Below are 14,024 nucleotides of genomic sequence, written 5' to 3' on the forward strand. Positions count from 1 at the left end.
TTTTAAAAATGATTTGCTTTTTCTCTGTAATAATAAAACCTGATGATAACTATGTTCAATGAATCCATGTTGGTGGCAAAACAATCCTGTTTGGTTTATGTTCAAATATTTTTTTGATGGTTATCCAAATTATGAAAAGACCCCTTATCCGGAAAATCACAGGTTCAAGCATGTATCTTGACACCTGTATCTTAAAAGCCCTCGAAATAGAAACTGCATTAAAACATATTCTTAAAGCAATATTGTCATGGGAAAACATGTTTTTTTTAAACACATCAGTTAATAGAGCTTCTCCAGCAGAATCCTGCATTGAAATCTGTTTTTCACAAACAGTTTTTTTTATATTTAATTTTGTGCTCTGATAAACTTCATTCACACTTTACTGCTGAGCTGCAAGTTGAAATTATATCACCCCCCCTCCCAGCAGCCGATCAGCAGAACAATGGGAAGGGAGCAAGATAGCAGCTCCCAGTAGATATCGGAATAGCACTCAATAGTTAGAAATCCAAGTCCAGTTTGGGACTCCTTAAGCTACATCGCAGTAGGAGAAACAATAGGTTACCTGAAAGCAGTTCTAATGTGTAGCACTGGCTCCTTCTGAAAGCTCCGACTCAATGGCACAATGCACTGAGATGGCGCCTACACACCAACAGCTAAAAAACATAAATTTGTTGTTTCAAGAATAAAATTTGAATGGCAGAGTGAATTATTTGCTATGCAAAGAGTGTAATTTAGAAATAAAAAGTACACTATAAAAATCATGACCGTATCGTATCCCTTTAAGTATGAAATTAATATATTATATTTACATTGAACTATTTAAGGTTTGGAAGCTTATGCAACACCTGGTGGCTTGTAAACAACTATAATGATTATGAATTTAGGCAGCATGTGGTTTAAAGCAAACAATGACACCCTAAGCCAGCCCTGTATGCTTTTCTGCTATGGGCCCACAGCTGATTTATGTTACCTTAGGTGACCCTGTCTGCTCTGCTGAGGAGTCGTTATTGCAACAGATCATTCATCTGACAGTACTCGTTATATGTTGTTACTCTGCTGTCAGAGGCAGATATTTTGAGTAATTTACATACAGCATGGGCCAGTCCAGCTGCAACGCAAGTCAGAGGCTTCCACTGAGCAACTTCATACCATAGCAGAGATTATTATCTGATTAAATAAATGTTTAGCCATTTTTGGGAGACCCTTTCTCAAACAATATCTGATGAGCAAGTTATGTATAGGAGTAAAGTGGGCAAGAGTATTGAGTGGCACTGAATGGTGGTACATATGTATGCAGTCAGTATCCCCACGGACCATTTGTAGCATGTATGTCATTGTGGACCAGGCATAAAACTCATTGGAATGGTCTTTGTAGACACCTGGTTGAAATGGATCAGGGATACAGCTGGCATTTTGAAAGCTCTATTAACAGAAGCATACATTCTGGTCTAGGGGTTTAGAAGGGGGATGCAGTGGAGATGGCCCTTTGTTATGATGGAGTAGGCTGGGTAACAGGAGAGTTTCATAACTGGAAATGGACTCTATTATCCCCACATTTCCTTTTTTAAATAACTTGTCCTTTTTTTTTTTTTTTATATATAATAAGTGAATACCCATATCCATTTTCATAAAAGGTGGTTCTTTTCCTTACCTGTACTAAGCTTTCTTTTTTCAGTCACTGTACTGGTTAATCTTTTAAATCCTGCAGTAATATAAACAATGCATGGGCGTGTTAAAGAATAGAGGGTTCCTTGTTTTTATTTCTGGGATTTTCTCTACAGGTTTGATATGTGAGAAAAGTCTACCTTACAGCAATACAGTATCATGAGAAGCAGTTGTTGGGGCTTTATTTTGCTTCACTGAAGCAATAAATAAGCCAACATATCATTCCCTAACCGTTTCACTTATGTCATTTCTTTTCTTGTCCTTTAGGGTCTTTGTGAACAGAAGTCTTGCCATGGAAAAGATCAAGTGCTTTGGATTTGATATGGATTATACACTCGCTGGTGAGCATGGAAAGAATTTGAGGCCGTACAAAGTAACTAGCGTGCAGTGATCTATTTTTAGTTTGCTTTTGGTTTTACAAAAGTTGTCAGATTTCCTAGAATCTTATTACAGCCTATTTGGGTCAACATTACCTGGAATATTATGGGGATTCAAGCAGAGCTGAAAATATTTGAAGGATTCAGCCAGAATATACTGACTGTCCAGTTTATCCCATGGTCATGGCTGGGCAGTGCAGAAGTATCTTAATCTTTATTCTAAACAAAGCCAGCAACATTAAATCTCATATAAAGCCAGACATAGCATTAAATTTATCCTACAATCTAGTCGTTCTATACTCTTGTTTTTTTCAGTGATTCTTAGTTCTGTCTAATCCCCTGAGCTATAGTATTTTGCAATTTATTTTATTCCCATGAAAACATATTAATTCTCTTTGATAGACTGCACAGTTCTGTTCTTAACTCTGCATCTGGTTAAGTCTGTTTAATATAATCATGATAAGTATAGGTGACTGGTCTCTCACGGAGTATGCACTGTCTGTCTCTAATGTAGCTCAATGAAAAGGCTGCATTTGTTTTCCAGCTTGGCATTGGTGCAAATGAATACAATGCAATACTGTTAGCCAGTCTAATAATATTTTGTTTTGTGCAAAAATTGGACGGTGTAGATATTGCAAATGGCTATGTATGTGTCACTTTGGTGGCATCTTAAATGTTATCCTTTCTATTTCCTTCTCTTTTTACCTTATTAAGCAACTTTCTCCAGTACATGGTTCCCCTTACTTATGATTGCTTTCTTTTAATGGTCAGTTTTGCATAAAGTGTGGTGCAATGCAAGTCTATAAAGATATATAACTTAAGTATATTTGGAACCTCTTGTACATACACGAGTACAAGAGGTTCTTCCAGTGCTTTCTAGCCTAAGAGAATTCTCATCAACCCACCTTTATTTCCACCATTGCCTATATAACAACCTATAGCATTTATATCCAACGTGTTAGATTCTCTGGTGGACCCTAAAAGACCCAGTCTGACACTGGTATTGAATATTTTATTTGGCAAACGTTTTAAAAAATAAAACTGATTGATGTAGAAAGGGAAAATCAGTAATGTTTCAAGTCCAGTTGCTCTAGATTTACCATGACCTGGATGAATGAAAACCTTTATAGACAATTGTGGAGCATATGATTAAATGTATCCAGCAGGGGAAGATCAGGGGTTAATGTCTTTTTTGTATTATGGCATGTACAGAAGTTCCTTACATCATGGGATAAAGAAATGAGCAGATATTCTTCTCTCTGCATTCTACCCAAGAACGATAGACAGTGTGTTTGAGCATGTACAGCTGGTTAGGGTTAGCACAGTTTTAGAGATTGCTACAAGGTTTAGTTGCTGATGACTTTTTGACATGCCAGTGGTTCCGTTTCTCTACTTGGTTTACAAGTGATAAAAGTGTCTTGTAAAATATTATGGCTGTATTGAGTACATTGCAAAATCTGTCCTATGAAACCGGATACTGTTTAAGTCAACATACAGGCATTGGACTCTTGTATAAATAAACATCAGTCATCCTGCAGTATATCAATCAACTGCTGGGGAAGAGTATTTTCCTCATTCTTCTTGAGATGGCAAAGGCATAAAAGTACTCTGCCTATTGCTATGGGGCACCAAGGGCATTTTATCAAGCATCAAACTCTTCTATTGCAATACTTTTGTATTAGGTTATTTGTGCCCTCTTTAAGCTGCTTTAAGTTGATGGATCACTGGCATTCAGAGCATTAGTGAGCATAGTGCATGGGCTTGCATTCTCATCGGGGCTGTTGAATGGTAGTTTCTGGAAACATGAGAGCAGCGGGGCTCAATATCACCTGTCTGTCAAGCCTGTTTACTTGCAAACATGGATAGCTGCCCTCACAATTTTCTCTCTACAGCCAGGACATGTTGTTTATATTATCAGCTGTTATGCATTGTGAGAGCCAATCATGAAGCTTTTCTTTGTAACATACGGTTCTACTAAAAGTGTGGGATCTGCATATTTAGAATTTGTTGCAGATATGTGATACTACACAGCATATAGAGTAAGGCTGCAACACTGATTCAACCATAAAGTATTGATGCTGTTGTGTTAATTGGTTCTAATAACAACTGTCAATCAAGAGAAGTGTAAAAGATGCAGTTGCATCATGTGTTAGGTGGCTAGCCAGCCAGGCAGTCATATGGCTGTACTGATACACTTATTTGGTAGCTTTCACTCACCATATGTTCTTATGGGAAGCTGGCTAACCTTCCTGGTACTTACCCTCAAGTCAAATCTTTAAAACAAGCTTCAGACTATACATATCTTTCTTTACAGTCACAACTGGCAAGGATGTGGCTGGGTAACACTCGTGTGGGGCCATTGCATATTTTAATAAATTCGTGGTTAAAACCCTTGAAACTGATTAAGCTCAGTTCCCATATAATATAAACCAACTGCAAGTAGCACTTAAGGTGTGTACTAAGACACCAGATGGGTAAAAATAAACCAGGCCTGGACTTGCAATCTGTGGATTCTGGCAAGTGCCAGAGGGGCTGCTGTAAGATGCCATAGCCAGTCACTATTTATTGGGAGGGTGAGGGGCCTTGGGCTTCTTTGTACAGGTATGGGATCCCGTATCCAGAAACCCGTTATCCCGAAAGTTTTGAATTACGGAAAGGCCCTCTCCCATAGACTCCATTATAAGCAAATAATTCTAATTTTTAAAAATAATTCCCTTTTTCTCTGTAGTAATAAAACAGTACCTTGTACTTGATCCCGACCAAGTTATAATTAATCCTTAACCCAAGCTTGTTGGGTTTATTCAACATTTAAATGTTTTAGCAGACCTAAGTTATGGAGATCCAAATTATGGAAAGATCCCTTATCCGAAAAACTCCAGGTCCCGAGCATTCTGGATAACAGGTCCCATACCTGTACTCGGAATGCCAGGGCTTATTCTGGCTCCCAGTCAGAACAGGCAGAAAAGTGCAGCACAGGTTCAGGTTCGAATGATAATCCACTGTACAGTTGTCTTTATTGATGAACTGTGATGAATATATTTTGCAAGTAAAGTATTAGGTGTATCAGATTAAATATTATTTTTTTGTAATAATACATTTACATTGTACAAGTGCCAGCCATAATTGCTGATATATACATCTATAATTGTTGACCTTTTAAGGGTGGTAATTACAGGCTTTTATATTCTGAAAAACTTTCCACCTTCAAAGTTCACACTCACTGTCTGTTCCTGGAATTCTTGTGTATCAGTTACATGTATTGATTTTCCTTGGGGGTATGGCATATCAGTACCAAGCATACACAGACATAATGTCTGTAATTTCAGTCCACCCTCAGCTGTCCTTTTATTCTTTCTTTTCATAAAGGTTCTTTCTTTCTGTAGTGTTCTGTTATCCCTACCTCCTTTGCTGGACATTCAGAACATCCTGTACTAATACAACAGCCGAAGAATTTGACTCGGTGGATCCTGGGCCACCTAAAAATAATACATCTCTGTGGTTCTTGAATTCTTGCCAAAAATGTTCAAGTAATGGCAGAAAAGGGCAAAAAAGCCCTACAGGATATATTTCACAACTGAAGGGAACCTTGGTTTTTTTTCAGATGTTAAAATTGTGAGTTGTCAGGAGTCCTTATCTCTTAAATGACAGATATATGAAAACATTGTAAGTTAACTCTTTATTGTGCCAAGAATATTCTAGCAAATCCTAATTAGTGATATGTGGGTCAGATGTGTTCAGTTCAAGAAACAGAGCTCTTGGGGCAGGTTTGGTGGCTTCACTATACTTCAAAGGGGCTTCTCCATGTTGATGTCACAGAATATTATACTGATTCTGCCCATCTGTATTTCTGCCTGAGGGCTACATAAGCAAGCAAGGTTGGGCGTGAGTTGTAAAATTTCTAGTGTCAGTCACTAAATCTTGCCTGAATTTGTCTTAAGGCCCAGGCTTCCAAAATGCATAAGGCTTTAGGGTTTAAAAGGAACAGTAACACCAGAAAGTGAAAGTGTATAAACGTAATTACTGTTGCCCTGCACTGGTGCAACTGGTGAGTTTTCCTCTGAAGACTACTATAGTTTATATAAACAAAGCTGCTGTATAGCCATGGGGACAGTCCATCAAAAGAGAAAAGAAACAGGTAACTTAGCAGATAAAAGATAAAACCCCTATTATATTCTACAGAATCTGTTATCTGCTATGTAACCTGTGCCTTTTCTCCTTCCAGCCTCAATGACTGCCCCCATGGCAACACAGCAGCTTTGTTTATATAAGCTATAGTAGTGTTCCTGTAGCAAACATTGTGGGGCAGCACTACGTTATATTTTAATTACTTTAGAACAATTTCATTATTTTGTGTTACTGTTCCTTTAACATTTTTGCATTTAACCCAAATCTAACCCTTTCTGACCTGCAGACTGGCCCTGCTTACTCTGCTGTGGATCCTGTATAATGGACTAAATATATCATGTTCTGAACAGTCAGTTCTCTTTCCAAGAAAAAAACTAAGGGACCCTGATACCTTACCCTGTACTACAAACAAAAAAACATTTCTGGCTCCTGGCCCACTTCTCGTTATATGGCCCAGACAGCAAAATGACACACACTTCTTCCATTTCATGAGCAGCACTAACATAATATTACCCGACAGCAGTATTTTCATTTTCTGTCAGCTGTCTGCTACACACCACATGTCCAATATATTGGGTCAATGATCGACCTACTGAATCTATAGAGACTCGGGTTTAATTAAGCATATTCTAGCATCCCAAACTTTGGTAGTGCCCACCTAAGATGTGGATGGGGCCTGGTTAGAAGGCCAGTTATGGTGAGATTTGTGGCAAGTGCATATTGTTTGTGGAGAGCTTTTAGTGGTTCCTGTCGCCACTCCAACCTGCCACTCCTTCTAATGGCGAGTGAGCCACTGCTTCATTTTTTGCATTTTGAGGCAGATGGTTATTGAAGGAAAGGGAAGATTTCCAAAATGAAGTACTAGCAAGCTATTCATGGTGTCCTGGTGTGGCTTATTGTAATTTGGGGACTCGCTGCCATTTCTACGAACAGCAAGGCTACCATCTTACCACAGATGTGTATTGTGTAGTGTTAGATGTGTATTGTGCAGTGTGCCAGCTGTCATTAAAGGAACAGTAACACCAAAAAATGAAAGTGTATAAAAATAATTAATTTATTATGTACTATTGCCCTGCACTGGTAAAAGTTGTGTATTTGCTTCATAAACACTACTACAGTTATATAAATACCCTGCCGTGTAGCCATGGGGGCAGCCATTTAAATTGAAAAAAGGAGAAAAGGCACAGGTTACTAAGCAGATAACAGATAAGTAGCATAGATTCCCATTGTATTCTACACAGTTTATCTGTTATCTTCTTATGTAACCTGTGCCTTTTCTCCTTTTTTCAATTGAAATGGCTGCCCCCATGGCTACACAGCAGCTATTTCTATTAACTATAGTAGTCTTTCTGAAGCAAACACACAACATTTACCAGTGCAGGGCAACAGTACATTATATTTTAATTATTTTAAAACATTTTTATTTTTTAGTGTTACTGTTCCTTTAATATGTCCGACCCTACGAGTGGCTGGTGTTGCAATTAAAAGCAGTGAGAATGTCTCTCCATAGACATAACTTACAGTATGTTCCAAGAAGTCTGACACTGCCCAGAAGGCTTTCTTCTTGGATGCCTTTCAAGTCATAGGAGCTAATTGCTTCTGTTAGTCCAGGTTCTTCCCTTGAGACAGTCGGCTTCTTTCCAGTGCTTTCTCTTCCCTGCTCATCACCTTTTTAGGATCAATACTGTGAAGTAATTATATCCGGTTTAGCATTCCTTTTATTGAGCCTTAAAGGGGGTGTTCACCAAAAAGCATTACACTTTTAATACACTTTTCAATCCAATAGGAATGAATAGAACGTGGGTGAGTTTTTATGTATTATGCTCTAAACTCACATCAATCTCAAATCAAATCTTAAATCTGCCCCTACGTCTGTGCTAGGGTAGCCTGGGAAATGTAAGGTAGGGTGATGGCGTGGCACTCCGTCACTTTTATTCCCAGGCTGGTGCATTTTTTCCTGGGCAGTGCACCCTAGCAATTTGATCCAGTGGGGGTGCCCCCCAGTCAATCAAAATTTCCTTGTCTTTTATAACAAGTTTATGGTTTAATACAACCTGTGTTTTATACAGGGGGACTTTCCCTGCCCACTTCAACGTTGCATTAGGCACTCACACTTTGTGTAAGCTCCTAAACATAATCATGCTAGGACCTCAGAGCATCTTCTAAAAGGAAAGCCACCTGGTTATTAAGGCTCCCGTGCTCTGGAGTTTAGCACAGCCACGCGTTGCTGGGGTACAGAACACTGGATATGCTCAGGGACAAACCCCTTTTGAAGGCTGTAGAGAAAAACTGAAAGAAATGTAAAAAAGTGCTCGGAGAAGCAGACACCCTTAGCCATAGAAACTATATTGTTCCTTACAGCAATTTCCTCTTATTTTCTGACAACTGGAGAGAAAGCCGTGGAATTGTAATGTTCCGTGTACAGCCAGGTGTTACTCAGTGCATATTCTGCTGAAGGAAGGGATTTTAATGAGGGGCTGTTGAACGATGTGTAACAGTCATGCTTTACTCATTTATATGCTGACATTACAAGCTTCCAAGCATCCAGTGGTTGAAAGTCCTGTGCCATTTAACTTGCTGGTGGTTCTTGCATTGTGATATGCTCAGAACTTTCTACTCTCCCAAGATAAATTCCAGAACCTTTCTAACCCTTTCAAGATAAAGTTTCCCAGGTACCTCAGATAATACCTGTGTTTATCTGCAGCCTGACTCACCTATTATTGGCTTCTGCACCTTACTTATTCTCTATTATTTGACACCTAGCATGAATGACTTGTTTATGGCTTGCTGTATACCAGTGCAGATCATCTAACATACCAGAATTTTCATTCCAGACTATGTCAGTATGTTACTGCATTTATCTTTCACGCTGTGCTGGTCATTAAAGGGGTAGCTTACCTTTCAATTAAATTTTGGTATGATCCAGACAATGATATTCTGAGACAATTTGTAGTTGGTATAGCAGCTTCCTAATTCAGAATTTCAGTCTGGTTGCCAGGGTCCAATTTACCCTAGCAACAAGGTAATGGTTTAAATGAGACACTGGTAGAAAAAAAAAAAGACTGAATAAAAGTACAGGTAGGACCTGGACACCTGTTATCCAGAAAGTTCTGAATTACAGGAACCATCCACCTCCCATAGACTCCATTTTAAGAAAATAATTCTAATCTTTAAAAATTTTTTCCTCCTATAAAAATAAAACAGTAGCTTGTACTTGATCCCCAGCTAAGCAGCATGGATCCATATAAGTGGAAAAACAGTAATATTGGGTTTATTTACTGTGTAAATGTTTTTTTTTACCAGGTCTGGTGATCCCGATTACAAAAAGATCCCTTATCTGGAAAAACCCAGGTCCCAAGCATTCTGGATAACAGATCCTATACCTATATATAATAAAAACTAACAATAAAATTTTAGCTTCAGCGAGCATTAGGATTTTGGCTGCTGGGGTAAGTCATACCTAGTTGATAGCTGGAAAAGGACAGATGATCAAAAATGAGGACCAACTGAACTGCATCCGCCAAATTCCACAATTCCCTGCACAATATTTTTTTTTTGTTGTGTGAGTTTTTTTTATTAACAAATTTTGGTTTGGCAGCTGAAGTTTCCCTTTAACAGTGAATCTCTTATATCATATACAGGTATAGGACCCATTATCCAGAATGCTCGGAACCAAGGGTATTCTGAATAAGGGGTCTTTCCGTAATTTGGATCTTCATACCTTAAGTCTACTAAAAAATCAATAAAACATTAATTAAACCCAATAAGATTGTTCTGTCCCCAATAGGGATTAATTATATCTTAGTTGGGATCAAATACAAAGCACTGTTTTATTTTTACAAAGAAAAAGGAAATCAGTTTTAAAAATCTGAATTATTTGATTAAAAGGGAGTCTATGGGAGACAGGGTTTCCGTAATTCGGAGCTTTCTGGATATCGGGTTTCCGGATAACGAATCCCATACCTGTACTCAAAAGCTGCTATTTATATGTTATTGGCTTCTACTGGAGACTACAGCTCAAAACTCCCTAGCTTCGATCACTCAGTGCCTAATTGAGCTATAACCATAAACTTTTTCTGGTTCTTTATCTCTCGTTGTTTCTAAGAATAAGTATTAACCTCATGACTATTACATCATATATTTATGTTAATAAAGCAAAATTGTCTAGCTGAGGATGATAAGGGCTTGTTTAGGATATTGTATATAATGTAGACAAGTGTAATGCCAGGTCAAATTTTAAAGGAACAGTAACACCAAAAAATTAAAGTGTTTTAAAGTAATTAAAATACAATTAACTGATGCCCTGCACTGATAAACCCGGAGTGTTTGCTTCAGGAACACTACTATAGTTTATATAAATACCCTGCGTGTAGCCACGGGGGCAGTAATTTAAGCTGGAAAAAAAGGAGAAATGGCACAGGTTAGATAGCAGATAACAGATAAGACACCATTGTATTCTACAGGGTTTATCTGTTAGCTGCTAAATAACCTGTGCCTTTTCTTCTTTTGAATGGCTATATGGCAGGGTTTTTATATAGACTATAGTAGTGTTTCTAAAGCAAACACGCAGCTCTAACCAGTGCAGGGCAGCAGTACATTACAGTTTAATTTCTTTATAATATATTTTCATTTTTTGGTGTTACTGTTCCTTTAATATGCTATATAGAGTGGCATACTACTGCAGCAGAGAGTGGATTGTGTTTTTTTACAATATTGTGTTCTTCATTTCTCTGCTATGTGGTTGCTTCCCTCTCCTACCCTATAAACCAGGCTTATGGTTTGAGTATCAGACTGAAAGATGAGTGGGCAAGAGGACATTTTTTGTTCCGGACCTATGTCCACAAGGATGTGGAGGAGTAGCGCATGAAATGCACATGTGGTGGACCGCCCCCCCGATTAAACAACTGTGGACAGAAATATTTCGAATTATAAGTGAAACTTTAGCCACTAATTTAAATCCAGACCCATCGCTAGCCCTTTTGTTACACAAACCAGAACAACCCACATATGATGAACATAGATTTTGCGTACATCTATATACAACAACCAGATTTTTGATAGCAAATAAATGGAAAGGTATGCCTCCAGCAATGCAGGACATACGCAATTAACTATTGTGGACAATAGAGATGGAAAAACTTACAGCATTACTTAACAACAACCTACGCAAATGTGGTTATTTAGGCAAGGGCTGGTACACATTCTTTAACTAATATATAACAAAGAAACGTATGCTCAACCGAACCAGTTTTCTTTTCCCTTATCCCTTCCTTAATCTTTTCCCACCCCCCCCTCTACCCAGTTGCAAGTTAGACCAACAGGCCATATAAATATATAAATGATACAATATCTGAAAACTAGACAAATGCTGTTTATAATAACTAACTTTTATTCCATTTGATAAATGAACAAGCTTATGTAAAATGCAAATACTGTATATGTTTATCTAATATGCTAAAAACAATAAAAATTAACTTAAAAAAAACATAAAACATTTTTTTTTTTGAAATTGAACTGTATGTGCTTATAATACACAAAGGATATGAATATCCTGTAAGTTGTATCCTTATGAAAGGTGCTGAGTAAATCCTTTTTTATTGGTGCTTAGTGATGTCACTTGGCTTATTGAAGCTTGCATATTATGACAAATGATGTACTCATTGTAATAGCCTTATATTTTACACTAGGGGTACATTATTCAACATATAAACATTGGTTAGTGATATAAATGATGTTTAGTGATACCACTTATGCTACATGTACCACTTAATATAGGTTATAGGGAATAACCCTTACTTAAAGCGGACCTGTCACCCTAAGAAATAAGTCCAAATTATTTTCTATATTGTTAGTTGAGCAAAATAAACTTTACTTACTCTATATAAACAATATAAACCTTGTTTCCTTCCGTCTTGGAATTACTCAATCAAAGCAAGCAGGCAGGCACCATTTTGTGGACACTGTTATAAAGGCAAGCTTTGTATCATGCCAAAATCTTGTTTATGTGCCAGAATGGGGGACCAGATGCCCATGCCCATGCACTGGCTACACGATTAGATGATGAGGAGGGAGGGGAAAGTGAGATGTGCAGTGACACCTAGGAAGTGCTGAATGGAAAGCTACAGTTATTGTCTGCCCCGCCTCTATGCCTAAGGCATAGAGGCGAGGCAAGCAATATATGATTGACAGCTGTGATTTTTAAATGCCTTTATAATGGGTTTGGATGTGTTAATATAAAAATGAATTTGGGTTTCATGTTTAATTTGAACAGGACTTTTATTATACAGATTTTCATGTCTGGGTGACAGGTCCACTTTAAACATAATTGAGACTTCACCTTGAAGTTGCATGACCAATTTAAAAGTACTCAGCCTGAGGCCTTAAGCCTTTATATAGTCTTAGAAGGCCTCTGTATATCCTTAAATTTTATAGTAGGGGGTTTATTATTCCTTTTATTTAGTACAAAACATGCATATCAAATGAAAATAATGCAGATGTGAGTTAAAGCAAGTTAATACATGAATGCTGAACGGTTTCAGCGTATAACTCTCCCCCTACCTGCCTTCTGCGGCAAGCACACTAACATACTTTATATATATGCTCTGTTTCAGTGTACAAGTCTCCAGAGTACGAATCCCTTGGCTTTGATCTTACTGTTGAAAGACTTGTATCCATTGGTTACCCTCAAGAGCTTCTAAATTTTGTCTATGATCCCACATTTCCTACAAGGTGAGTGTCACACTGATAAAGCTGGCCCCAAAAGCCTGAGCTTGTCTCCCCACTTCTATTAGATTTACCATAATGGGTGTGCAGTTTCATTTTAATAGATTATGGCATGATGTTTGGCTGTGACATACATAGCGACCACTAAAAACTGTACCTTATACAGCCTTAACAGCTTTATACCCTGTCCAGTCCCTAAAGGTGGCCATACACGCACCGATAATATCGTACGAAACCTTGTTTCGTACGATATTCGGTGCGTGTATGGTATGTCGGCGAGTCGATCGATATCGCAGGAAGCTGCTGATATCGTCCGACTCGCCGATCGGACCAGTTTGAAAATTTTGATCGGGCGCCATAGAAGGCGCCTGACCAAAATCTCCCTTCAGTGCTGAATTGGCAGAAGGAGGTAGACATCCTATTGTTTCTACCTCCTTACCTGCCGATTCAGCCCTGAATGGTGTGCGGCGGATCTGACGATGTTTCGTGCGACCATCGGTCAGATCGCCACGTGTATGGCCAGCTTAACTGTGTGCCTCTGGATAGTTTGGACCAAAGGAGCATAATGGTTCTGTTCTTCCAAAATTGGCTGGCATTACTGAGGGATGTCAGATCAGCTGACTGACTTAGAATGACTAATAAATGCAGACATGCATGAACCATCAGAATATGTTTTGCGCTTTATAAATTAATGTTAATAAATAAACCCTACATATATAGCACCATTATATGATTTGGTGAATTTTAAAATGTTAAAGGAATTTGTGCTTTTTGATTTCTCCACACAGGGGCCTGGTCTTTGATTCGACCTATGGGAATCTATTAAAGGTTGATGCCTACGGTAATATCCTTGTTTGTGCACATGGCTTTAACTTCATGAGAGGGTAAGTACGGAAAGCCTTTTCAACCATGTAGATGTAAAATTGTAATATGTTCAGTGGTTCTTTGTGGCAGCTGTGACACGAATTGGAACACACTGTAAATATTCAGATTATCAGTTTAAAAGAGAAGTACACTCATTTTTACACAGTGGAACTTTTGCTGCTGCTCCGCCCTCTTTTCAGCTGTGGCAATCATCAAGCTGGAGCATGTACACTAAAAGCCTTCCTAATTGTGGTTTTGTGTGTGCATGCT

General features: G+C 38.2%; 1 protein-coding gene across 6 annotated transcripts in view; it reads left to right on the forward strand.

Moving 5' to 3' along the window:
- nt5c2 (5'-nucleotidase, cytosolic II) overlaps positions 1-14,024 on the forward strand; it is a 53,879-nt gene that overhangs the window by 19,069 nt on the left and 20,786 nt on the right. For all 6 annotated transcript variants that reach the window (XM_012966542.3, XM_012966541.2, XM_012966540.2 and 3 more), the window contains 3 exon segments: positions 1,933-2,006; positions 12,779-12,896; positions 13,679-13,774. In XM_012966542.3, coding sequence (XP_012821996.1) covers positions 1,933-2,006; positions 12,779-12,896; positions 13,679-13,774 — 288 coding nt within the window.

The sequence above is a fragment of the Xenopus tropicalis genome, chromosome 7 (genome assembly GCF_000004195.4).
Source record: "Xenopus tropicalis strain Nigerian chromosome 7, UCB_Xtro_10.0, whole genome shotgun sequence".
Taxonomy (NCBI): domain Eukaryota; kingdom Metazoa; phylum Chordata; class Amphibia; order Anura; family Pipidae; genus Xenopus; species Xenopus tropicalis.